Source organism: Schistocerca cancellata, chromosome 1 (assembly GCF_023864275.1).
Source record: "Schistocerca cancellata isolate TAMUIC-IGC-003103 chromosome 1, iqSchCanc2.1, whole genome shotgun sequence".
In the NCBI taxonomy this organism is placed as follows: domain Eukaryota; kingdom Metazoa; phylum Arthropoda; class Insecta; order Orthoptera; family Acrididae; genus Schistocerca; species Schistocerca cancellata.
In genome coordinates, this window is record NC_064626.1 from 894,355,217 (window position 1) to 894,381,212 (window position 25,996).

At 40.7% G+C, this 25,996-nt stretch overlaps 1 protein-coding gene across 2 annotated transcripts in view; it reads right to left on the reverse strand.

The window, feature by feature from the left end:
* Window positions 1-25,289, reverse strand: part of LOC126190771 (pyrimidodiazepine synthase-like) — a 237,326-nt gene extending 212,037 nt beyond the window's left edge. For both annotated transcript variants that reach the window (XM_049931316.1, XM_049931306.1), the window contains exons 1-3: window positions 25,157-25,289; window positions 13,988-14,319; window positions 9,672-9,804 (exon numbers count right to left, since the gene is read on the reverse strand). In XM_049931316.1, coding sequence (XP_049787273.1) covers window positions 9,672-9,804; window positions 13,988-14,319; window positions 25,157-25,181 — 490 coding nt within the window. In that variant the 5' untranslated portion in view covers window positions 25,182-25,289. The remainder of the gene's footprint in view (window positions 1-9,671; window positions 9,805-13,987; window positions 14,320-25,156) is intronic.
* Window positions 25,290-25,996: the final 707 nt, after the last annotated feature.

The window sequence follows — 25,996 nt, forward strand, 5'->3', positions numbered from 1 at the left end:
TTTCGTCAGACTAATTTGTATGGCGTTACGCCCACTGCTCATATGTAAATCTAGATACTGTACAAACAGCGTGTCTAATCTATGCAAACATAGCTGCAGGCAGGGTATTGAATTTTAATAAATCAAGACTTCATAAAAGACTTGCAACTTTTTAAAAAGATTATCGGATTTATATATTCTTAAGCACAATGATCACCTACGAGTCAACACTCTAAAAACATTGTACTTGGCTTACACAAACAAAACCACGTGTTAAAAAGGCAGCCAAAACTATACTCTTCAGATGACAGATGTAAAACCCACTGACAGATATCAGACAAAAAAATGTTATATTGAGCGGTACATCACGTTACAGGAATTGAGAGGTAACTCTCATCCAGTGGCAAAGGCGAGTTGCGTTATTATGTGCCTGTGATAAGACAAGTAAATTAAAAATTAATTTCCCTTATTTCATCATCTTACTGGCTGAATTTCTAAAAACGCTGATACAGGTATTTTAATTCTGGCTGGGAAGCAATATACAAATTTCCATGGATTTAGTTTCTGAAATGCTTTTATAATGAAATGTTCCTGTAAAATCTTTCATCCCTTTCTTCACTGCATTAGGGGTTGGATTTCCAAAAACATTGATACATACTTTTTTGTTTCCTTCAGAGAAGCCAAATAGAAATTTTCATAAATTGAGCTTTAAAAATGCTTTCATAATAAAATATATTTATAAAACTATTTCACCCCCTTTGGGGTTGAATTTTCAAAACCACTGAGTTATAGTTTTTTCAATATTTCTAACTGCAAAGTCATAGATGTAGCCTTTAACAAGTCTTACCTTTAGTAATGATTCATTATAAAAATTCACCCACTATGTCACCCTCTTGGAGGTTGAATTTCCACAACTCCTGAAACGCATATTTATTTTTTTAAATTCTGACCAAGAAACCAAATACCAATTTCCATAGTTCTAGCTTGAAAATTGCCTTGATTGCGACTTTTTCAAATAATCTTTCATCCACAATTTCAACCCCTTAGGGGTGTTCTTAAGTAATGCCTACAGCGTAAGAACGACAACCTCTCCAAATTTCAAGTTTCTGTCCTTAGCGGTTGGGTGATGATGAGTCAGTGGATCAGTCAGAACATTTCCTTTTGTAGAGAGAGACGAGAGTTATCTATACACTGTCTCTCTTTTAATATGAGCAATGTTGACAAGCCTTTATCATAGTGTAGATTATCCAATTAATTAAATTATTCCCTTGCCTACACATTAAAATACGACAGAAAATAGGTTAATGACATGGAAACGATTGCAACTTAAAATTTCTTTTTTTTTCTCGCAGAACGTTAAAATACAAAACAAAGCTACCTTGTGTATGCAATACCTGCTCTCAATAGCTGTATTGGGAACAGAAAAACTACCAAGAGGCAGGCTCTATATCGCTGCATGTGCTTTACCCTGGCCATCAGACTCTGGTAGGCTTTAACTGAACTAAGACGAATTAAAATAGAGCTTGCAAAACCATTGTCACATTTAACACTTATAGTTAGACTAGGTGTTAATGATGTTGATAAATCAATACATAATTCATTTCAAACTACTTACAGTTTCCACCACAAAGTGCTACCATTTATATAAATGTGGTGATCTCATTATTGAACATCTAAGCCAATTGCAGAAATGAAGACTAGTACTCAGAGTTCTGTATGCAAATTCCGATTGAGTATGGGCAGCGTTTGTGAGTTCACACAATGAAACAGCGACCTTTTGTGATGAGGAGCCATTTTCGAGAAGGAGCTGTATGCGGACCAGTTATATTATAGAAAGAAACGATCTGAAGACAAAATGGGCAATTTTTTACAGTTTTGTTTGATCCTTAACTGTAAAGAAATATAAACTGAGGGAGATTCAGTCGCTTACGTCCACTGTCAAGGTAAGGCACATTCATCATGACTATATGATATCCGAATAGTTTTTCATATCTGAAAGTCTATTTCTTGTGTCAACTATCATTGTCGGCCTGCGTTCATATTTTACAGTTTTCCAAGTGTAAACTGACGTGGGGAAAAAGAAGAGCTGTGTGAATAAATATAGTACAACTTTCTCAAATGGTTTACAGCAGCCTTATAATTTGCATTCATAACATTAACCTTCATCCACAATGCAAGTAGCATGATTTTGCACAATTGTGGATTATGATAGATAATGTGGCATTAGTAAAACATTCAATACCAATTATCATAACTGTCTGAAATACCACATGGTTTTTATAGTATGGAATATATATATGAAAATATTCTCAGTGCCACAATTGCAAAATTCTTTAAGTGTTAACTTGATGTTATTTGAAGTGAATGTTCATTTGCGCCGAATAAAAGAAAAGTTGTGATCAGAAAATGGAGCGAAGTTGATTCCTTGTACCTTTACTGTCACTCAAAAACTACACAATATGACAGTAGACTGAAAAATTTTATGTATAATTTAACCCTCGTACCAAGCTACCTACTACTTCACAGCTTAAGTCATTATTTGCAAGAACATGAAACTTCAGCTCTTCGGGTTTTTATACACATCCTAAACACAAATCCGAAATCAAAACTATGCTGCTGAGCTGTCTGCAGGCAGTCATCTCTTGTGTGCCTTTTCTTGCCTCCATCATGTCACCAGAACTGTGCCGTGTGGGACGTTTTCTGAGATGCATTCATTGTGAAATTAATAGCTGGCGTGAAACACTCAAGCTGGTAGTGAGTTAACAAGGCCTTTACAGACACATATGTCATCTAACATTGAGCTAGAAAAGTCTTTACAGATATCTCACATTAAAGATGATTCATTCAGTCTCTTACAATACGCGGTAATGGAGACGTGTACATAACATGATTCTCAGAGTAGAGAGGGAGATTATGTCTTACTGATTAAACTGACATAATTTTGACATATTTTAGATGTGAAAATGACATTGTGTCAGTTTACACAAACATTGTGTTCCACTGGGAAAGCTTGTGTATTTTCATAAATAATAAGACATTTTAGATGTGGAAATACTGTAAGTTACACCCTTTTGTGTTTCTGACAAATAATTCAAGTCTTTCAGAAACCTTTCAACATGGACCCAAATTATGCAAAGTTTAGACTATTTGGATACTTATGAAAATGGCCAAGATGGCAGTTCTGGGACTACATGTAGACTGACTGTTTCACTTTAATGGTCATTAAGATACTGAGATGTGATTGGAGGTGAAGAAAGGAGAGGTGAGTGTAGGGGTGAGTGAGTGGAGGGTGTGGCAAAGAAAGCGGTAGTGTGGCTAGGGAAGGGATGTGTGACTTAAGAAGGAGGCATGGCTAAAAAGCAGGGCCAGTCTTCGGAAGATGATGTGGCTTTGGAAGGGGGCATGGTTTCAGACAGGGGTGTGGCTTGGAAAGGCGGCATGGCTTAGGAAGAGGCTTTGACTTGGAAGAGTTTGTGGCTTAGTACGGAGTACGGCTTAGGCAGAGGACTTGGCGGTAGTATCGCTAACAACTACATTTTACACTTACATTCATTACTGAAGATTGCAGTACCACTGACAGCACAATCCAAGATTCCACCCACTTGATCTTGAGAGGAGCAAGAGTTAGTGCAGGGTGAGTACATGCAATTTATGTATATATAATAAGCCATGCCCTTCGTTAATGACATAATTATTGTGACATCATAAACCATGAACCTTTCTATTGATGATCTCATAAAAAAATTGAGACAGGAAAATTGAAAATTGGAAGGCCATTTAAAAAAGTTAGAGCTGATGCTGGGCAGTAAATTCGAAGTCTCTCTCTCTCTCTCTCTCTCTCTCTCTCCCTGTCCATCCCTCCCTCTGTCTCTCTCTCTCTCACACACAACACACACACACACACACACACACACACACACATACACACACACACACACACGGACTTACGAAACGATCAAAAGAATTCGACTGTTTGTTTTGTGTCATATACAAAAATATATATCCAAAAAAATTATTAAACACACACACACACACACACACTCACACACACACACACACACACACACATAAGATCAGAGCCTAATATATTTTAGCCAACACTAAAATGAGAGAGAGTTAAAATGTAGTATCGTCTGGTCTCTATTCAAAAGTATTCAAATGACCTGAATTATTTAACAAAAAACTACGTCACACGCTTAAAAAAGATCTAATTTGAATCAAACTAGTGCCCCAAACGTATTTGTCGACTCTAAAGTGAGTACTACATTCCTGAATACTGACAAATAACATAACCTAACAGTGAATATAAAGTTAGGCATAAGAGACTGATGTAAAACTAACCTGACAAGACTTATAACCGCAGAAAATAGATATTTGTTAAAATCCTACGATAATCAGGCAAGCATACAAACCAACAGATAGTCTAATTTTCTGGAAGAATGTAATTAATTAGGACTACAGTTCGTGTAAGTCACAATACACCCACAAATTAAATATTTCCACATGTAAATCATTCTTAAGCACGACATTACAAGGGACAAATATAATGCATCATGTTATACACAGTAAAAATATAATCCATGATACTGACTGTCAGCTGTTGCTTTTTATTATGAATGAATAAGGGCCACTAGATGTTATGTACAATAACGACTTTCGACTAAAGTTGCAACATTTATCAACCGTAGCTATGGTATCAAGGCTCCCTAAACGTTTTTAGATTGTATTTCCTACAATCAACTATTAAATAACTCCAATATCTAATAAAAACGCACAACGAACCCAGAAAGAAGGAAGAGGTTGTTTTGACGATTTTTCTGCTATGTAGAACTAAACCTGCAAAATTTTTCGTAATACATAACTAGATCTTTCCCCGTGTTCAGTTGTCTATCAAACCAATGACTATGACTGTGTTGAAACGTTTCCAAAGAAGATGGAATCGATATCTCAAAAGTAAACTCTTTGATAAAATTATGTATCATTTATCAAGTCCAAAAACACACACACACACACAAACACAAACACACACGCACACACAACCACACAAACACACACATGCATCAACACTCCCTCACACTGATACACAAACAGATACATGCTAATTGCATGCTTCTCATAATACGCAAGTATAATTTCAGATTTCTACAAATATTTGAGCAAAATGAAATTGCATTATTTCTGGAAATATGTAAGATTTTGCAAATTAAATATTTCTGTATCTAAATTATCTGTAGTAGCGATTAAAAACACATGGAGATCGCTTTTTTCACTACTTAAATAGATTATATGTTAGTAGTTCACAGTTGTTCAATCTTCGCACCATACATTCAATTCATTAAAGTTCATAAAAATTGGTTGCACAAACATGCACAGGAGCACTTCTTCAAATCTATCATATAGCTTAAAATGCACCATTAAATACTAATGTTTATCTCACGTCCAAAACTCAGTTCTTAAACAGAAAGTTCGATTTCCTAACACACTTTGCATACGCAATGGACCCTCAAATTGTATATTTCCACACTTAATTTTCTGTATAAGTTATTAAAATACACACAGCTCGGTTGCTGACAACATGAAATTCATCTAGAGCACTACTGTAGCTCTAGTTTACCATCCAAATTACTCTGAGAATTAGAAAAGTAATCAATGACACATTGCAAAAACCACTCGCTGTACATGTTGGAATGCATTTAGCATAGCAGTACGATCACAGTACCTACATCTAGCACAGTACAAAATGGCATTCACCCTTCACTAACTTAATAGTATCTATTTTCTTTATGATTCAGAATGTTAAGAAATATACAATGAAGACAGCCTAAATGCGCTGCAGAAGACAATGGTGACTGTCCGTCATTGAGCACTAACTATCATTCTGCGTTGAGCGTCATTCTCTTCAACTAACAGTATTTAGGGTAGGGGTGTCAGACATTTCCACATCTGCCTCATCTACCAGGTTGCCTCATAATTCATTTTCATTACATTTTTGTGTACAGTACATTAAAAAATGAAAATACAAAATTTCCACATCTGCCTCATCAACACCTCTCTGATGGCCGGCCGCGGTGACCGAGCGGTTCTAGGCGCTGTAGTCCGGAACCGCGCGACTGCTACAGTCGCAGGCTCGAATCCTGCCTCGGGCATGGATGTGTGTGATGTCCTTAGGTTAGTTAGGTTTAAGTAGTTCTAAGTTCTAGGGGACTGATGACCTTAGAAGTTAAGTCCCCTTGTGCTGAGTGCTCAGAGCCATTTGAACTTTTTTTTTTTTTTTAAGGTCCGTTGTGCTTGCAAAGTATGATAGGAATATCGGACTTGCGGTTTTAGAGATGAGTTTTAGACGTGAGTGTAACACTGGTAATTCGTGGTGCAGTTTAAGCGGTACGTTAAATCTGAAGTAGTGCTCATGTGCGTGTTGTTTCAACCAATTTTATGTACTTAGATGAATTTAATGTGTGGTACAGAGATCGAACTACAGTCATCTAGTAACATGTAATTTATTTAAGAAGTCTCAGTGAGCTGTGTGTACTACAGATAATTTAGATCCGGAAATATTTAATTTGACGGTCCATGGTGCTTGCAAAGTTCGCGATATCTTATATATTTCCAGAAGTAATATGGTTTTATTTTGCTCGAATTTTCATGGAGATCTGCAATTATGCTTGCATGTTATGATAACGTACAAGAAAATGGTTCAAATGGCTCTGAGCACTATGGGACTCAACTGCTGTGGTCATAAGTCCCCTAGAACTTAGAACTACTTAAACCTAACTAACCTAAGGACATCACACACATCCATGCCCGAGGCAGGATTCTAACCTGCGACCGTAGCGGTCGTGCGGTTCCAGACTGTAGCGCCTTTAACCGCTCGGCCACTCCGGCCGGCCATAACGTACAAGCTGCATGTATTTTAGTAAGTAATGCAGACAATGTAGATTTAATTTTAAGTTACACTTTGTTTGAAAGGTGTTCAGGATGTTATATCCATTTTTCGATAAATAATACCATTACATCTTGCTCGAATTTCTTTAGAGATCTGTAATTATGCCTTCAGATTATGACAAATATGCAAGTCGTGTGAATTTGTGTGTGTGTGTGTTTGAACGTGTGTGCGAGTGAATGTTTGTGTGTATATATATATGTGTGTGTGTGTGTGTGTGTGTGTGTGAATCTCTGTGTGTGTTTGTGCTCGAAAATTGATAAATGATTATGTCAAAGAATTTACTTTAGCGATACCTACTCTGTTTTGTTCTAGCATTTCATTTGTAGATGTTTCAACTCTGACATCGACTTCGGTTCTAATGTGTGTAAGTTCTCGCTGTGTATTACTAAAAATGTGCAGTTTGAGTGTTAAAACGAAATAAAATCGTCGAAACACCCCCTCCCTTCCTACCTAAATGGTTTTTGTTTTAGTTTTTTGTTTTTTTGCTCTGTTGTGTGTGTGTGTGTGTGTATGTGTGTGTGTGTGTGTGTGTGTGCGTAGTTGTGTGTTTATTTTCACATCACATATTTTTATTAGATTCTGGTGTTATTTAAAAGCTGATTATCGGAAATGTGGTATACAATTGTTTAGAAAGCCTTGGTACCATAGTTCCGACTGATATATATTGAAACTTTCGTCGAAAGTTGTTACTGTACATAACCTCTAGTGGGCCTAATAAAAGCAATAACTGCCAATCAGTATCATTAATTATATTTTTCTACTGCATAACACGATACATTACCTTTGATCTCTGTAATGTGGTGCTTGAGAACAATTTAGATGTGGAAATATTTAATTTAAGAGTGTATCGTGGCTTATACCAAGAGAAGGCCAAATCAATTACAGTAAATTGGTCTGCCTATTGGTGTGTTTGTTTGACTGCTTTAGCTAACTTCATTCTTTATGCAATCATAAGCCTTGTCAGGTTAGTTATACGATATTCATCTCTTAGGCGTACTATCTAATGACACTTATTAGTTTATCAAGTTATCTGCAATTATTTAGGCATGAAAACAGCATTGAAGTACTCATTTTGGAGTCGACAGTCGTATCTTAGGCACTGAGTTGATGAATATGTATGTGGGATACTTAATTATTCAGCTTCTTTGCGTTTCTGACGTATTTTTTAGATATTTTAGACTTGGAAAGAACGTTGTGAAACATGACAAGCATCATAGATGTGGAAAATAATTAATCTGAGGCGCTGTTGTTTCTTAAAACAAATGTGGTACTCTGATCGAACTATGAACATACCCCCTGTTAGCGATGACACGCAACAGGAGGTTAGACCTATAGCTGACTTTATTTCGCTTTTTTGTTTTCAGAATAATATTTAAAGTATAGCTCATCTTCAACATCTTATATTATCAGTTCATTAATTACATTGCGTAGGCATACTTTGGTTTGTTTTATACTCGAACTCATATTCCATAACAAATCTATCTGCCTTCTTAGGCAGGCATGAAAATGGTATTGGGATACCTAGTTTAGATATCTGAATCATGTTTTCGACACCAGTTTGAAGTAAACATTGCAATTTTTTGCATTTGGATGCATTTTTGCAGACTTGGAAAGAAAAATGTGACTTTTGACAAGCATCATAAACGTGGTAAATAATTTATTTGAGGTTCTGTTGTGTCTTAAGCCAAGCGTGGTACTCAGATGAACTGTGAAAGCTTTACCAGTGTAACTGTCTGTTGAGAGGGACAAGCAACAGGAGCATAAGAGCAACAGTTGAATTACTTTTGAAGTTTCATCGACTAGTATTTAAGGTGAGACTCATGTTTGACAACTATGTATTACTAATTCATCAGCTACACTAGATAAGCAAGTGTTGGTTTTTTACGATATATGGAGAATATGTTATGTACCTGTTATGATATTTTATAGTGAAGAAGACGTAGCTTCCAACGAAGTTTACCGATGTGTCTGGTGAGCCAGTTGATAAAAGATTTTTTGAATACAGTAAAGAACACATATTCAAGTAGGACGCTTTTTCAAGTGTGTGACGTATTTTTTGACAAATAATTCAGGTCGTTTGGATGCTTTTGAGCATAGTCCAGATGGTGCAACTTTGTAATTGGAAGTTTGACTTTAATGGTGGCTAAAATACTAGGCTCTGATTGGAGAAGAGAAGAGAGGGACACTACATTATGGAATGTGTGTGTGTGTGTGTGTGTGTGTGTGTGTGTGTATGTGTTAATTTGTAAGTGTTTAAATTTACTTCACTCTACAATCTTTCATTTTTTAAATTTCCCTCCAATTTTCAAATTTCCTTCCTCTATCTCTTAATGAAATCATCGAAAAAACGGGTGTGGCTTCTGACGTCACAATAATTACATAATTAATAAAAAGGTATGGCTTATTATATCATTGCCTCTGTACATAGGCAGTTTGCACAATCACCTGCAATTTTCAAAATCAAGTGAGTGGTGTCTTTCATTTTGACACCAATGGTAACGCATACTTCAGTCCTGTGTTTAAGTGCAAAGTGCACCAGGTAGTAAGTAGCCTTACTAGTCGTGGCATACACCTGCCACAGGCTGACCAATGGCCTGTGAGCATATATGATACCGAATACCCTCTGCATTTCAAGTACTGTTGTACCATTTTTCTTGGAGTGCCCATTACCATCTACCTATACCATATATTCACAATAACTGCTGTTATATTTACTACTCAGAGGCGAAAAAGAGTTGAGATGGCTTACCTCCAAAGTACTTGGATCCTGTCTTTGCGAGTTCATTCTCGAAGGGCTGAATGCCAGCCGCAATAGAGTACACGACATCTTCCACTGACTGTGAAGCGTTGGGCCCTAAGAGCTTCATGTAAACTGGGATCATCTGCCAAAAAGAAACATACCTCAGGGCATAGCAGGTGGCGTTTTTAGTTGAAAATAACGGCAAGCAAGACCGGTGTTACAACACATAATAAAGGCTTGAAACAACAAGTGAAATTCTCTGTCAAGCACTTATCATCCTAGTGCTCGGTTTTGACACTAGACAATTATTCTGAAGAGAATACATAATGCGTATTTACAGATATAAAAGTCCCAGGTGTCACAATTTTTTCCACAGTAAATTGTTAACAAATAGCATTAGAGGCAATTTTTATTATATCAATTCACACTTTATTAAAAATTTAATCATAAATAATACATACAAATGGTTCAAAAGGCTCTGAGCACTATGGGACTTAACTACTGAGGTCATCAGTCCCCTAGAACTTAGAACTACTTAAACCTAACTAACCTAAGGACATCACACACATCCATGCCCGAGGCAGGATTCGAACCTGCGACCGTAGCGGTCACGCGGTTCCAAACTGACGCGCTTAGAACCGCACGGCCACAACGGCCGGCACATACAAATGAAAATATGAATTCTATTAAGAACTATAAATTGTTCCCTAATCTCTTGCGGAAATTAACAATCGCTTTATAAGGCCAATTTATTCGGTAAATAAATGAGAAGAAGGTGAGTGAACTTTCACAGTTAACTCTGGAACACGAAACAAAAAGAGCAAGCTGAGTTTCACACGAGCAATGCTTTCTAAAACCATGCTGATTCGTGCACATAAGCTTTCACTCTTAAGAAAGTTAATTCCACGGCTTTATTGTTCCCGTTCATAAACAGACTCTTGGAATTACCATGGACCACTATCGCCCTACAACCTTATTAAATAATGATCACAAGATTTTTGCGCAGTTACTGGTGGCGCTCTGCAGATCCCTCTTACACGTGTCCTCTCCACCCCACACACTACGCCAGGTGGCACAGTTAACGTCTTGACGGCAACTGGAGACTGTTGTGATTTGAATGCTCTGGCAGAGGCCTGCAGACTTCCTACGGAGATTGTTGCCTTTGGTTTTTTGAGCGCGTTTGACAGGACGCGTGCGCGCGTTCGTTGGTCCAGCTGAACCGACGTCTGGCGGGGCGGATACCGATTCAATGGTCGGTCCGACAAGGCTGCCCTCTCTCTATGTCCCCTGGTGCACCCACTCATAAGTCTGCTGACGACGTAGTTGTCTGGACTCTCCTTACTGGGTTACATCTTGCCGCATCGTGCATACACAGATGATGTGCTGCTGGTTCGTTCTCAAGAGGAGGTAGCACGGATCCTCGACACCATCACGGTTCGTGGACGAACAGCTGGAAATACGGCGAGTGTGCGCAGATCCACGGCGCTGTTTATTGGTCGCGAGCTACCCCCAGGAGATCTGGCACCGCTGCTCTGTGCCTGACATCTCCGCTCTCTTAGAACCATCATGACGTCGTAAACGCGCCGAACAGCGGCGGTCAACCTTTGTCAGGTTTAAGAGAATTACCGGTATGATGATCAGTCACAGTTCCCTACGCCACCTAGATCTTTTGCAGTGTGATGCCTACCTGAATGATGGTTCATATTGCGCAGATTCTACCGCTGCCGATTACGGTAGGGTGTTCTATTCAAGGGGGATGGAGATATTTCTGGCGGCTGGGTCCATCTTCAAAGTACGCTGTGGCACACTCACTCATCGCCCCGCTCTTAGGAGGACTTGGTCTCACGAACTTCCGCTGTCGTGTGGCAGCGCTTTACATGACCACAATGCGTAAATAATGGCGCAGTGTCAAGGCCTCCACCATTTACTTGAGTTCTTGTGCCAGTGTCTCTATTTCCGCCGGTCCCGGTCAGTAGCATTAGACCACGTCTGCACACAAAGCGGCCTTCATCGTGGAACTCATGCTCGCTCCGAACTCCCACGAACGCGCGTACTTCGGACGAAGGATTTCTACGTCCTTTTCCTGCGTGGTAGAACGTAAGGTCCCAGTGTTGTTGAGGCCAGTGATTTGACGGCACATTCTGTTGTGTTGGCAGAAGAGCCAACACCGTGTTACGAGAGGAGGCCGAAATGCACGCGTTTAGCTCACGCAGGCTGGCGTGAGGTGGGAAGGACTATATTGACGTGAGGTCTGGAACATGACAAGGAATTAGAATTCAGAAAGCGGACGTAATTAGTTTGATACTTAACTTTAATCCATTAATGATGAACGTCGCTCTTGCCGGTACATGAGTCACAATATTATCTGTTCAGAAGACATAGTAACTGAATGTGGCGCCTTGCTAGTATCGTTAGCAAAGTCGGCTGTACAACTGGGTCGAGTGCTAGGGAGTCTCTCTAGACTAGACCTGCCGTGTAGCGGCGCTCGGTCTGCAATCACTGATAGTGGCGACACGCGGGTCCGACGTATACTAACGGACCGCGGCCGATTTAAAGGCTACCACCTAGCAAGTGTGGTGTCTGGCGGTGACACCACACATTCATCACAGCTTCTTTCCGATGCATCGACTTGATATCATGCGACTAGTGGGAAGTATCCAACTAGTCAGGGGCTCCATGCCATGGGACTGGCGAACTCTCTCCCCTCTGCGCCGTCTGTCGTAGTGTCGACGATGATCATCACTGATTCAACTGTGTAGCCGCTGCGGATGCGGAGGCGTTTTCACCCTTTTTGGACGACCGACGTTGCCAACACTGTTATCACGAACGCTACCCGTTCTTTCAGACTTGCGAATCAACTTGTTTGCACACTTGGGCCGGCTGTCTTCAGCTCGAACTAGCTCGCAAACTTCCTTGTAGCTGCAGTTGGGCTGTTATTGCTCGCGTAGCAGGCTTTCACAACTGGTATACGCTCACGCACGCTGTACCGTGACATTTTCACGTGCAAATGGCCTACAACAAGAAGGTGCGTGCGCATGCGCATACTATTTCCCAGCATGCCCCGCGGCCAACAGGGCAGTTTGAGCGTCCTAACGCAAACCGTTCAGAAGTTACGACGATTTTATTTCATATAGTTCAATAAGTGTCACACCCTACAAACATATATTTTTATAGAATCTATAATAATGCTGCACTTATTGTTGTTTTAGTTCTATTAACGACTCAATTATGACTATGTTTCATATCATTATTTATTATTTATAATTTAAATGCAGTATGCAGTAAACTAAACTAGGATATAAGCTTCTTTCGTACATTTTATCTATTATTCCAGTAATCGTTTATAAAATGTAATTTGATTTTTAATATGTACGTCTCAGTGCCCTATCATGTTTCATACGCCAGTTTGATATAAGAATATTTGGGTCGCCAAAGGGTCGCGTGTTTTCTACGAATGTCGCCGCATGTTATTGACTCCGAGTCCTCTCTTTACCCAGCGGTGGAATATTTTTCTGCAACAAAGTCTCGGGCGGTCCTCTGGATAAAGAGTTGGGCTGGAGATAATCATCACTCGCTACTTGATTTTTGGCAATACATGCAAACTGAATTTGCGGAGGCTACGCACAGTTCCCGTTATCGCGCGTATTTTGCCAATTATCTTAACAGCGTTTTAACCACGCCTCCTCTAAACGGGCATGTTCCCGGCGTGGTAAGTGTCGGCCTGATTCGGAATAAAACATGACGCACCTACATCCTGGAATCGGCCCGCCTGCCATCCTTTATCACCCTGCGTGATTTCCAGGGTCCCATATGGGTGGTCTACTTTTCATTTCATTTCCCTCTTTATATACGTGTACAAAAACATGAAATAAGTAAATAAATAAAATTAATATGAGCAATGTGAGGGTGCAGCATGGCGTCATGGCCAGGCCTCGGGATTCGACACTTGCTCACCTTGTCTCCTCCAACCTATAGCTGACTGTGGTGCTAACAAACCGAGAATAGAAAGATAAATAAATAAAAAAATAAAAATTTAATTAAACCGAAAGAAGTTTTTCTTATTTAAAGAACTGAGAAACTGTTAAAAAAATTGTAGTGTCTAAATAAAAATAGGAGTGTGATTCCTGCTTTGAGTGCAGTTAAATCAAAAAAGAGGTAGCCTCTTTGAAAAAAAGTAAGCAGGCAAAAAGAAAAAAAGGGGCTCAGGAGTGGGATTAAAATGCAAGCTCAGTGTAAGACAGTTCTGGAATGTGAATGTAGCGTGAAGCGGGAAAATCGCACATTTTGTTATGTAAGGAATATTTTCTTGTGTGAAAGCGACTAACCTTCCCAAACGCCTGCAGCAGCTGTTTATAGCGAAGATTCTTCTCCTGGTCAACAGACCACAGTGGTGGTTCTGGAAACTTTCGGTCCAAATAGTCTGATACGTCGAGAGACTCGACCACCACCTCGCCGCCACCCACCTCCAGGGCGGGCACTTTTGCCTCCGGATGCACTTTGCTGTACCACTCCGGCTTGTTCTTCAGGTTGATGTCAACCATCTCGAAGGGGACGCCCTTGGCAGCCAGGACGAGGCGCGCTCGCTGCGCGAAGGGGCAGTACAGCATGGAGTAGAGTCGCAGCTTGCCCGCCTCCACTGGGGGCGGCTGCGGGTCACCTGCCGACACACGTGAACCAAATGTGCCGCAGTTTGCAAGATACGTGTTTCATGTGATGAGTCGTCGTAGGTTTTCCCGAACATGTCACAAACTGCTGTTTGTTTTAATAGACTCAGAATTATTCTGAGGAATTGGTAGGACTGAAGCGAAAGTGTATCACCATGCTGAGATTTGTCACATTTCTTTGAATCGTGTGGTAAATTGTGCCAGTAGTAAGGGTTAGGACTATTGAAGACTGAGTAAAACCCATGCCAGAATTACGGGTCAGCTACTCACTTTTGCTAAATGACATCTGGGCCCCTGCTTTATACAGGGTGTTACAAAAAGGTACGGCCAAACTTTCAGGAAACATTCCTCACACACAAATAAAGAAAAGATGTTATGTGGACATGCGTCCGGAAACGCTTAATTTCCATGTTAGAGCTCATTTTAGTTTCTTCAGTATGTACTGTACTTCCTCGATTCACCTCCATGATTTCATACGGGATACTCTACCTGTGCTGCTAGAACATGTGCCTTTGCAAGTACGACACAACATGTGGTTCATGCACGATGGAGCTCCTGCACATTTAAGTCGAAGTGTTCGTACGGTTTTCAACAACAGATTCGGTGACCGATGGATTGGTAGAGGCGGACCAATTCCATGGCCTCCACGCTCTCCTGACCTCAACCCTCTTGACTTTCATTTATGGGGGCATTTGAAAGCTCTTGTCCACGCAACCCCAGTACCAAATGTAGAGACTCTTCGTGCTCGTATTGTGGACGGCTGTGATACAATACGCCATTCTCCAGGGCTGCATCAGCGCATCAGGGATTCCATGCGACGAAGGGTGGATGCATGTATCCTCGCTAACGGAGGACATTTTGAACATTTCCTGTAACAAAGTGAAGTCACGCTGGTACGTTCTGTTGCTGTGTGTTTCCATTCCATGATTAATGTGATTTGAAGAGAAGTAATAAAATGAGCTCTAACATTGAAAGTAATCGTTTCCGGACACATGTCCACATAACATATTTTCTTTCTTTGTGTGTGAGGAATGTTTCCTGAAAGTTTGGCCGTACCTTTTTGTAACACCCTGTAGATCTGCTGTGTATTGTGGGCAACAGCTGTCAATTGCCGTATGAAAGACATGATTTTATTATCTGTCATAAATGATGCTTAAAATTTCATTTTCTTTTGTTACAGTTACGATCATCTTTCAGCGTTATTCGCATGGCACTGGATCATGTGGTTAGATGTATGGCACAATAATTACAGTAATTTCAGTTACATTAAAACATATCACATATATACACTTACCTACAAACGTGATACAAAATAGTTTTAAAATCGGAACTATAATATGTCATGATGTGGTTACTGGCCACTTGGTAACCTATAACAGGATGTATCTTGCAACGGTAGCTAGTGTACAGTGCTGAATGATAGCATATGTAATCGTAGTCAGAGTGGACATGTAATTCAGATCGCCCTCTACATGCATGTAACACTAGCAGGCAGTTACTGTCTGATGGCAACACGGTATACAAACCGTCAGTGTCAGTTAGTAATGTCTAGGTATGCTTTTGTAGCATTTAAGATAGTCAAAACGTCATCATGCGTATAAACATACAAAGGTGTTAGTCTACGGGTCAGATGGTTATACAAAGGTGTTAGTCTACAGGTCAGATGGTTTTAAGGTTTGCGATCCATTAGCCAATCTGATTTTAAGTTTTTCAGGTTGTTCATCCGTCTTCGAACATATGCATGCTAGCGATTTCAGCTTAGTTTGTGCAAAGAAAGCTACACACATTACTGTGGAAAATAATGTAAACTTTATAACAATAAACACAGTATTAGGACAACACTACGTGAGCTACGTAACTATAATACTGATAACAATAAAAACATAAAAGCTGACATACTAATTTAAATACAAAAAACTGTTGTCTTTTTTTGTGCAGTCTATGAATTTTTTAACTACATAAAACGTCTTTCTTTAGCCAGTTATGAAAATCTTTAATGGGACAGTATGCACTTGAAGCGGTGCCTAGATATGTGTAAATTTTCTGCATTCTACTAAGTATGGTATTGATCTGATCTATTTTTTGGCTGTGAAGACTTTTATGTTGATGAATTGGCCATCTTAACTTATATTTGTTTGATTTTTTCATTTACACTAGGCAAATGAGCGTAAATAATAAGGGCACTGTCCAGAAACCCAGTTCTTTTAAAAGCTGGCATATAGGTTACATCGTTTCTAAGATACTTCCAGTAGACTCACTGTCGTCTTCAGTCACATGATAAATTTTTTTGTCCCAAAAGAGGTAGGCCTACCCCACAACAGCATGAGCATGTTCTACAGCTGTGAAGACATGCGTAGTACAAGTTAAGCAGCATTTTCGTTAACACATACGAATACCCGAAGTTTACTTATTAAGTACGTGACTCTTGGTAGTCTTGGTAGCCTAATAAATAAAAAGTATGCGTAATGGTCTTATGATAATTTACTGTCCAATTTCATACCTATCAGTTTGACAGTTATACAGTTAGCATTAGAATTAATTAATCTAAATGAAATGTTCTCAGTTTATCCTCATTTACAGCTAATTCGTTTTCTTTAAACCAGTCACTGAATATTCTTAGATCCATTAGGCTTCTAAGTCATTTTCTGCTTAATGGGTGGATTTGCATGGCATTATATTGGGTCGGGAAATAATAAGTTCAATTATTGAACCTCGGCGAACATCGACTGAAACAGGTAGTAATCCAGGGCTCTTATTGTGAAAGTTTGTCTTCCGTTTTCAATTTCTAATACATCATTTTATAAGAGAAGTTTCTAAATCTAGACTACCAGAGTAGCACAATTTATCTACTACGGTTTGATAGCTTATATAATGAAAATGCAAGTGATATTAATAACCACACATAAATACCAACGCTAATTTAACGTTTAATGACAATCAGTTTCACTATGGGAAGAAAAGCTACTAGATTATTTTTATATCCCTCACCCCCTCCGTCCCCTTTCCCCCCCTACAGTACGTACCACCCAGGATGTAAGGGGTATTGAACCTAACTTCTCGTCCGGTTCTCGTGTGGACAGTTGGTCGCGGCACCAGCATATGTGACCGAAAGCGTGACAGATGGTGGACGGTTGGGCGTAATCGATGGCTGCGTGGGTGTGTTAGCGCACTGCGTAACCGCGGTTAGTGTGCTGTTCAAAGATGGCGACAGCATACCCCATACCGCTTCCTTGCCGCTTGCTGCATGTACCATTTTGCAAGATGTCTAACGTCGCAACACTTGGAAAGGTCTGGTGTGTTGAGGCAAAAGAGGGGATCAAACTAAATCAGTGCATGATATGGGAGCAGTCCTACCAATGCTTTGTGTATGAAACCGGGAATTTGCCGCGATGTGTAGCAAGTGGCCGCTGGATCTTTGTGAGATGTTCCCGAATTTGCTGTACCAATAGCGGTAGTTCAGTCTGATTTGGCAGTGATACGGTTGCTAGATAGTCTGCTTGAATTATCAGTGGCTCCTCCCAAACCATTTCAGCTAACGACGCACCGATGTTAGATTTAAAAGCCGTCCATCGTTCCAAAAAGAACCATAGGAAGCATTTCCAGCCACTTTTCTTGCGACATATGACAGCAGTCTTCCAAGTTGAATGCCAGCTGTGGTTCTTGTTGTGTGGTGGCGTTCGAAATCGCGCACTTTAGACAATTCGTTGAAAAGATTGGCCTCAAATTGCCTATCTTGGTCTATTGTAATATAGAGAGGAGAGCCGAATTGTACTAAGCAATTTGCGACGAACGTCATCGCAATCCTCTCGGCGGATTTGTCCGTGACTGAATAGCTTCTGCCCATCTCGAGCATCTGCCAAGTGCCATAAATAGATACATGTAGCCTTTTGAAGGCGGTTGAGGACCCACGACGTCATGTATATGTGATCTAACCTCGCTGGAAGCACAGGGAAATATCTCATATCCGTATGAGCATGGAGTCGCACATTGCGTCTCTGACACGGAAGGCAGGAATTTAGGCCAGAGGGCCTTCCTACATTGACGATATCTCATTCTACATCTATATCTTTGTGTACATCTACATACGTACTCGGCAAGCCACAGTACAGTGAGTGGCGGAGGGTACTTTTTACCACCACTAATCGTTTCGCGGCGGAGGTTCGAGTCCTCCCTCGGGCATAGGTGTCTGTGTTTGTCCTTAGGATAATTTAGGTTAAGTAGTGTGTAAGCTTAGGGACTGATGACATTAGCTGTTAAGTCCCATAAGATGTCACACACATTTGAACATTTATTGAACCAATCATTTCCCTTCCTATGCCGCTTGCAAATAGAGGGAGGGAAAAACGCATGCCTATATGCCATCGAATGAAACCTAATTTCTCATGTCTTACGTTGGTGGTGGTAGGATCGTTATGCAGCCAGCTTCAAATGCTGGATCTCTAAATTTGCACAATAGCGTCTTGCAAAAAGAATGTCGCCTTCTCTCCAGCGATTTTCATTTGAGTTCACAAAGCATCTCTGTAATACTTGGCGTTTTGTGTGAATCTATTGGGAACAAATCTAGCAGCACGCTTTTGAATTGCTTTGATGTCTTCTTTTTAATCCGTGCTCTCGAGAACTCTTCAGGAATGGATCACACAAGTGTCCTACCTGCGATCTCTTTTACAAACGAACCACACTATGCTAAAACTCTGCTGATGATCGGAAATCGAAAATTCACCATCCCCACTACAATACATCAAAGTGGTTCAAATGGCTATGAGCGCTATGGGACTTAACATCTGAGGTCATCAGTCCCCTAAAACTTAGAACTACTTAAACCTAACTAAGGACATCACACACATCCATGGCCGAGGCAAGATTCGAACCTGCGACCGTAGCGGTAGCGCGGTTCCAGACTGAAGCGCTTAGAACCGCTCGGCCACAGCGGCCGGCACTACAATACTTACATCCTTGTTCCATTTCATATCACTTTGCAGCATTAAGCCCAAATATTTCACTGACCTGACTGCTTCAGGTCCCGGCAGAGGTTCGAGTCCTCCCTCTGGCATGGGTGTGTGTGTTTGTCCTTAGGATAATTTAGGCTAATTAGTGTGTAAGCTTAGGAACTAATGACCTTAGCAGTTAAGTCCCATAAGATTTCACACACATTTGAACATCTGCTTCAGGTAGCATGCTACTAATGCTGTAATCGAAGATTGCGGGATTGTTATGCTACTCATCAGGGTTAACTTACATTTTTCTACATTTAGAACAAGCTGCCACTCATCACACCAAATAGACACCCTGTCTAAGTTTAAGTCCTGTACCGTTCTACAGTTGCTCAAAGAGACTGCTTCGCGTACACCACAACATCGTCAGCAAACAGCCACAGACTGCTGCTCACCGTTTCCGACAGATCATCTACGTATATAGACAATAACAGCAGTGCTGCCACATTTCCGACGGGCACTACTGACGATACGCCTGTCTCTGACGAACATTTGCCATCCGGGCCATTGATACTTTTTCTTCCATTTATCAATCTTCTGACTGACTTGATGCGTCCGCCACGACTTCCTCTCCTGTGCCAACGTCTTCATCTCAGAGTTTCACTTGCAACCTACTACATCCTCAGTTATTTAGTGGATGCATACCATTCTCCGTCTTCCTTTACAGTTTTTACCCTCTACAGCTTCCTCTAATACTATGGAAGTCATTTTCTGATGACTTAACAGATGTCCTATCATCCTGTTCCTTCTTCTTGTCAGTGTTTTCCGTATAGCGCTTTCCTCTCCGGATCTGCGCAGAACCTCGTCATTCCTCACCTCATCAATAAAAGGCCGGCACGGTAGCTCAGCGTGTTCGGTCAGAGAGCCGGTTGGCCTCTGTAATAAAAAAAAAACTGAGTGGAAGGATCAACCACCGAACTTGAACAGGATGTCTTGCGACGTCCGCAACGACCGAACACAACGATCAATAACGAACAAAAAAAAAAAACCACCTAATTTTCAACATTCGTCTGTAGCACCACAACTCAAATGCTTCGATTCTCTTCTGTTCCGGTTTCCCCACAGTCCATATTTCGCTACCATACAGTTCTGTGGGCAAACGTACATTCTATGACATTTCTTACTTAAATTAAGGCCTATGTTTGATATTAGTAGACTTCTATTGGCCAGAAATGCAGTTTTTGCCAGGGAAAGTCTGCTTTGATGCCCTCCTCGCTCCGTTAATCATTGTTTATTTTGCTGCCTAGATAGTGGAGTTCGTTAACTTCATCTACTTCATGGCCATCAGTCTTGATGCCAAGTTCCTCGCTGTTCTCATGTCTGCTACTTTGCATTGCTTTTGTCTTTCTTCGATTTACTTTCAATCCGTATTCTGCGCTCATTATACTGGTCATTCCATTCAGCAGATCTGTAATTCTTTGTCACTTTCACTGAGGACAGCAATGTAACCACCGTATCGTATCATTGATATCGTTTCACCTTGAATTTTAAATTCACTCCTGAACCTTTATTTTATTTTCATCATTGCTTTTTCGATGCGTAGATCTACTAAGGAGACTGCCTACACTATGTTTATCCGTCCTCTTTTAGAATACTGCTGCGCGGTGTGGGATCCTCACCAGGTAGGACTGACGGAGTACATCAAAAAAGTTGAAAGAAGGGCAGCACGTTTTGTATTATCGAGAAATATGGGAGAGAGTGTCACAGAAATGATACAGAATTTGGGCTCGACATCATTAAAAGAAAGGTGTTTTTCGTTGCGACGGAATCTTCTCACTAAATTCCAATCACAAACTTTCTCCTCCGAATGCGAAAATATTTTATTGACACCGACCTACATAGGGAGAAACGATCACGACGATAAAATAAGGAAAATCAGAGCTAGTACGGAAAGATATAGGTGTTCGTTCTTTCCGTGTACTATACGAGATTGAAATAATAGAGAATTGTGAAGGTGGTTCGGTGAACGATCTGCCAGACACTTAAATGTGATTTGCAGAGTATCCATGTAGATGTAGATATAGACTGCACAGTAGGGGCGATCCTTTTTAATCCGAGCACTTCGTTCTTGGTCTTCAACTCTGATTATTCCGTCTTAGCTGTTGTACATGTCGTATATTACCTGTCTCTCCTCACAGTTTAACCCTATTTTCCTCAGAATTTAGAACATCTTGCACCATTTGCCACTGTCGAACGCTTTTCCCAGGTCGACTTTAGTCTTGCTTCCATTATCAGCCGCAACGTCAAAATTGCTTCTCTGGTGCCTTTACCTTTTCTAAAGCCAGACTGATCGACGTCTAACACATCCTCAATTTTCTTTTCAATTCTTCTGTACATAACTCTTGTCGGCAACTTGGATACATGAGCTGTTAAACTGAATGTGCAATAATTCTGCCACTTGTCAGCTCTTGCAGTCTTCGGAACTCCATGGATGATACTTTTCCAAAAGTCAGATGGTTTATCTCCCGACTAATAGGCCAACATTCTACGTGAATAGCCGTTTTGTTGTCAGTTCCCCCAATAATTTTAGAAATTATGACGGAATGTTATCTATCCCTTCTGCCTTATTTGATCTTAAGTCTTCTAAAGTTCTGTTAAGTTTTTAATCTAATGCTGGATCTCCTACCTCTTCTAAATCGACTCCTGTTTCTTCTTCCATCACATCAGACAAATCTTCCCCGTCATAGGGGCCTTCAATGTACTCTTTCGACCTATCCGCTCTCTCCTCTGCATTTGACAGCGGAATCCCGTTGCACTCTTAATGTTATCACGCTTGCTTTTAGTTTCACCGAAGGTTATTTTGACTTTCCTATATGCTGAGTCAGTCTTTCTGACAATCATTTCTTTTTCGATTTCTTCATATTTTTCATGCATCCGTTTCGTCTTAGCTCCCCTGCACTTCCTGTTTATTTCGGTCCTCGGCGACTTGTATTTCAGTATTCTTGAATTTCCCTTTTCATTGATCGACTGAAGTATTTCTTCTGTTACCTATGGTTTCATCGCAGTTGCCTTCTTTGTGCCTAAGTTTTTCTTTTCCACATCTGTGATTGCCGTTTTTAGAGATGTACACTCTCCTTCCATTTTACTGCCTATTGCGCGATTCCTTATTGCAGTACCTGTGTAGCCTTAGATAACTTTAAGCGTATCTCTTCATTCCTTAGTACCTCCGTATCCCCCGTATTGATTCTTCCTGACTAACCTCTCAAACTTCAGCCTACTCTTCATCACTACTAAATTATGATCTGAGTCTGCACCATGTGATCAAAAGTATCCAGACACCCCCAAACACATAGAGTTTCATATTAGGTGCATTGTGCTGCCACCTATTGGCAGGTACATCATGTCAGCGACCTCGTAGTCACTAGATATCGTGATAGAGCAAAATGGAGTGCACCGCGGAACTCACGGACTTTGTGTCATACGTCTGTAAGCGTGATTTCCACACTCCTAAACATCCCTAGGTCCACTGTTTCCGATGTGATAGGTGGAAACGTGAAGTGACACATACAGCACAAATTCGTACAGACCGACCTTATCTGTTGACTAACAGAGACCGCCGACTTTTGAAGAGGGTCGTAAAGTGTAATAGGCAGACGTCTATCCAGACCATCATACAGGAATTTCAAACTGCATCCGGATCTACTGCAAGTACTATGACAGTTAGGCGGGAGGTAGGAAAACTTGGATTTCATGGTCGAGCGGCTGCTCATAAACCACACATAACGCCAGTAAATGCCAAACGACACCTCGCTTGCTGTAAGGAGCGTAAACATTGGACGATAGACCAGTGGAAAAACGTTGTGTGGAGTGAGGAATCGCAGTACACAATTTGGCCATCCGATGGCAGGATGTGGGTATGGTGAATTCCCGGTGAACGTCTTCTGCCAGCGTATGTAGTGCCAACAGTAAAATTCGGAGGCGATGGTGTTATGGTGTGGTCGTGTTTTTCATGGGGGGGACATGCACCCCTTGTTGTTTTGCGTGGCACTATCACAGCACAGGTCTACATTGATGTTTTAAGCACCTCCTTGCTTCCCATTGTTGAAGAGCAACCCGGGAATGGCGATTGCATCTTTCAACACGATCGAGCACCTGTTCACAATGCACGACCTGTGACGGTTACACGACAATAACATCCCTCTAATGGACTGGCCTGCACATAGTCCTGACCTAAAACCTAAAGAACACCTTTAGGATGTATTCGTGTCAGATCTCTCCGACTGACATCGATACCTCTCCTCAATGCAGCACTCCTTGAAGAATGGGCTGTCATTACCCAAGAAAGCTTCCAGCACCTGATTGAACTTATGCCTGTGAGAGTGGAAGCTGTTATGAAGGCTAAGGATGGGCCAACACTATATTGAATTCAAGCATTACCGATGGAGGGCACCACGAACTTGTGAGTCATTTTCCGGACGCTTTTGACTTATTGTATATCTGCTTCGTGGTACGTCTTGCAATTCAGTCTCTGATTTCCGAATCTCTGACTATGTTGTAATCTACCTGAAATCTTCCCGTATCTCTCGGCATTTTCAAAGTGTACTTCCGGCTCTTGTGATTCTTGAACAGAATATTCGTGGCAGAAGTAAAGCTGTGAGGACGGGGCGTGAGTCGTGCTTGGGTAGCTCAGATGGTAGAGCACTTGCCCGCGAAAGGCAAAGGTCCCGAGTTCGAGTCTCGGTGCGGCACACAGTCTTAATATGCCAGGAAGTTTCAAGAATGATATTAGCCACAGACTTTATTCAGTATTTATTTGGAGGAAACGGTAAAGAGTTTTCTTCATGAAGGGCTTGCAGTAGGCAGAAGGTAGCTCATACACAAAATATTTGCTGCTGATACTTATTAGCTGAAGAAGAGATGACAGTCATTAGTAGTCTGGAAGAACTGGAAGACAGTTTTGAACAGAGTGGTACGAAAACACATGTTAAAAAGAAGTAGAAAATAATGACGAACAGAGGAAAAAACGAAATGGATGTGACAATTTAAAGAGTAATGCTTAAGCAAAAAGATATTTAAAAGTATTTAGTATGTTAAAAAGTGTAATACGAGATGCGATGGAGAAGTGAAAAGAAAGACAGCAACGGCAAATGAAGTCCTTTACGAATAAATAGAATTTTGTGGGCCCTTTGGAGGAGCATCAGAGGAAAAGACTGATGTTTCGTAAGAAGTCTCGGCCTGTGGAAAGGCTATGACTAGCGCTTAAAAGCCTTTTAACAGTGTGCCTGCAGGAAACTACAGATGGGAAGACAAAACAAAGACTGTGAAGGTACGTAAAAGGTGAAAGAGAAATGACTGTAAATCAAAATAATCAAGAGTAACAAAACAGACTGACTTACCTACTCAATGAGAACAGATTGTATAATAAGAAAGAGTACTTTATAAGAAATTGTGAACCGTCAAAAGTTCAAAGACAGAGACTGCTTCAAAACATATTCCTCACTCTGCTAAACAACAAAGAAAGACGGAGATGAGAAAAAAATGGAATAGTATGAGCTCTCAGTGAAAGTCCTGCCTGTAGTGCAGGACAAATGGGGATGCTGATGATGCTAATGATATTGAGATCAATATCTGGCGACAGAGACAGAATAATATTTCGCGGCACGTCAAAACATTAAAACCCTCTCGGGCTCCTTGCTGCGTCACTTCTTATATGCAAATGAGGGTTTTCGTGGTAATAAAATCTAGAAAATTATTTGCTCAACACTTTGATACTCATACCTGTCACGAAAACTTCGGACGCATGCATACAAGAATTATTTCCAGCAATACCTCAGTACAGTGGAAGTGTAATGAGGTCTTGATCGAATAGGTTTAAAATCAGGTATAATACTTCACTTACCCTTCTTAAGGAACTTCACGCCCATAACTGACTCTCGTGAAAAGTATGTGTCCAACAAACTGCGGCAGAATGTCTGTGGTACTCGCTGTCGGCAGTTCTTATAAAGGAACCGTACGTATCTCGTGTAGGTCGGTTAAAGGTCTTTCGCGCAGTCACGGTCAAAATGATAACCCGTGTTTGGCCTGACACGGCTAAAATGCGGTTCCTTTCTTTAAATGCTGAGTCACGTAGAAGGATGTTCACAAGAAAGGCGGATCGCAGCAGGTCGCACCATCTGGCCGTAGATCGCACGTGAGTGGGGAAATCTCAGATCGATCGCTGATCGCTTATAATTTCCAACCATTCTGATGAATCGCATGCGACGAATCGGCTATGTATTGCACTATCGCTGTCTAGCTGCTACTCGTTTGTCTAGGTATTACGTGTGGTTGTGTAACTTTTCGTCGTTTCGCTATGGCCAAGTGAAGTAAGGATTTCAAGTTAGGAGCGCAGCTATTCATGGAGCACAAACCAGTTTGAAGAGTGAAGTTGAAGGCCAAGGCGAAGCTGCCACTAAGAAGGAATATGTATCTAAAACACTGATGCTCTTAAATTTGCTAGTGAGTAGCATTTCGGAGGTGATGCTGTAGAAATTCATGGAAAGTCATAGCGCTTGCGCTACAAATGGTGATTGTGAATTGTCTACGGAAAACCTAGGTGCATTGTTAATGTTTTTTTTCAAACAGAATGAAGTAATATTAAGTGGACCTTTTAATCTAAATGTTTAGGTCGTAGCTATGCTACAGACATACTTAGTCACAAGTCATTTCATATGATATTCCTTATACAATTAACATCGAA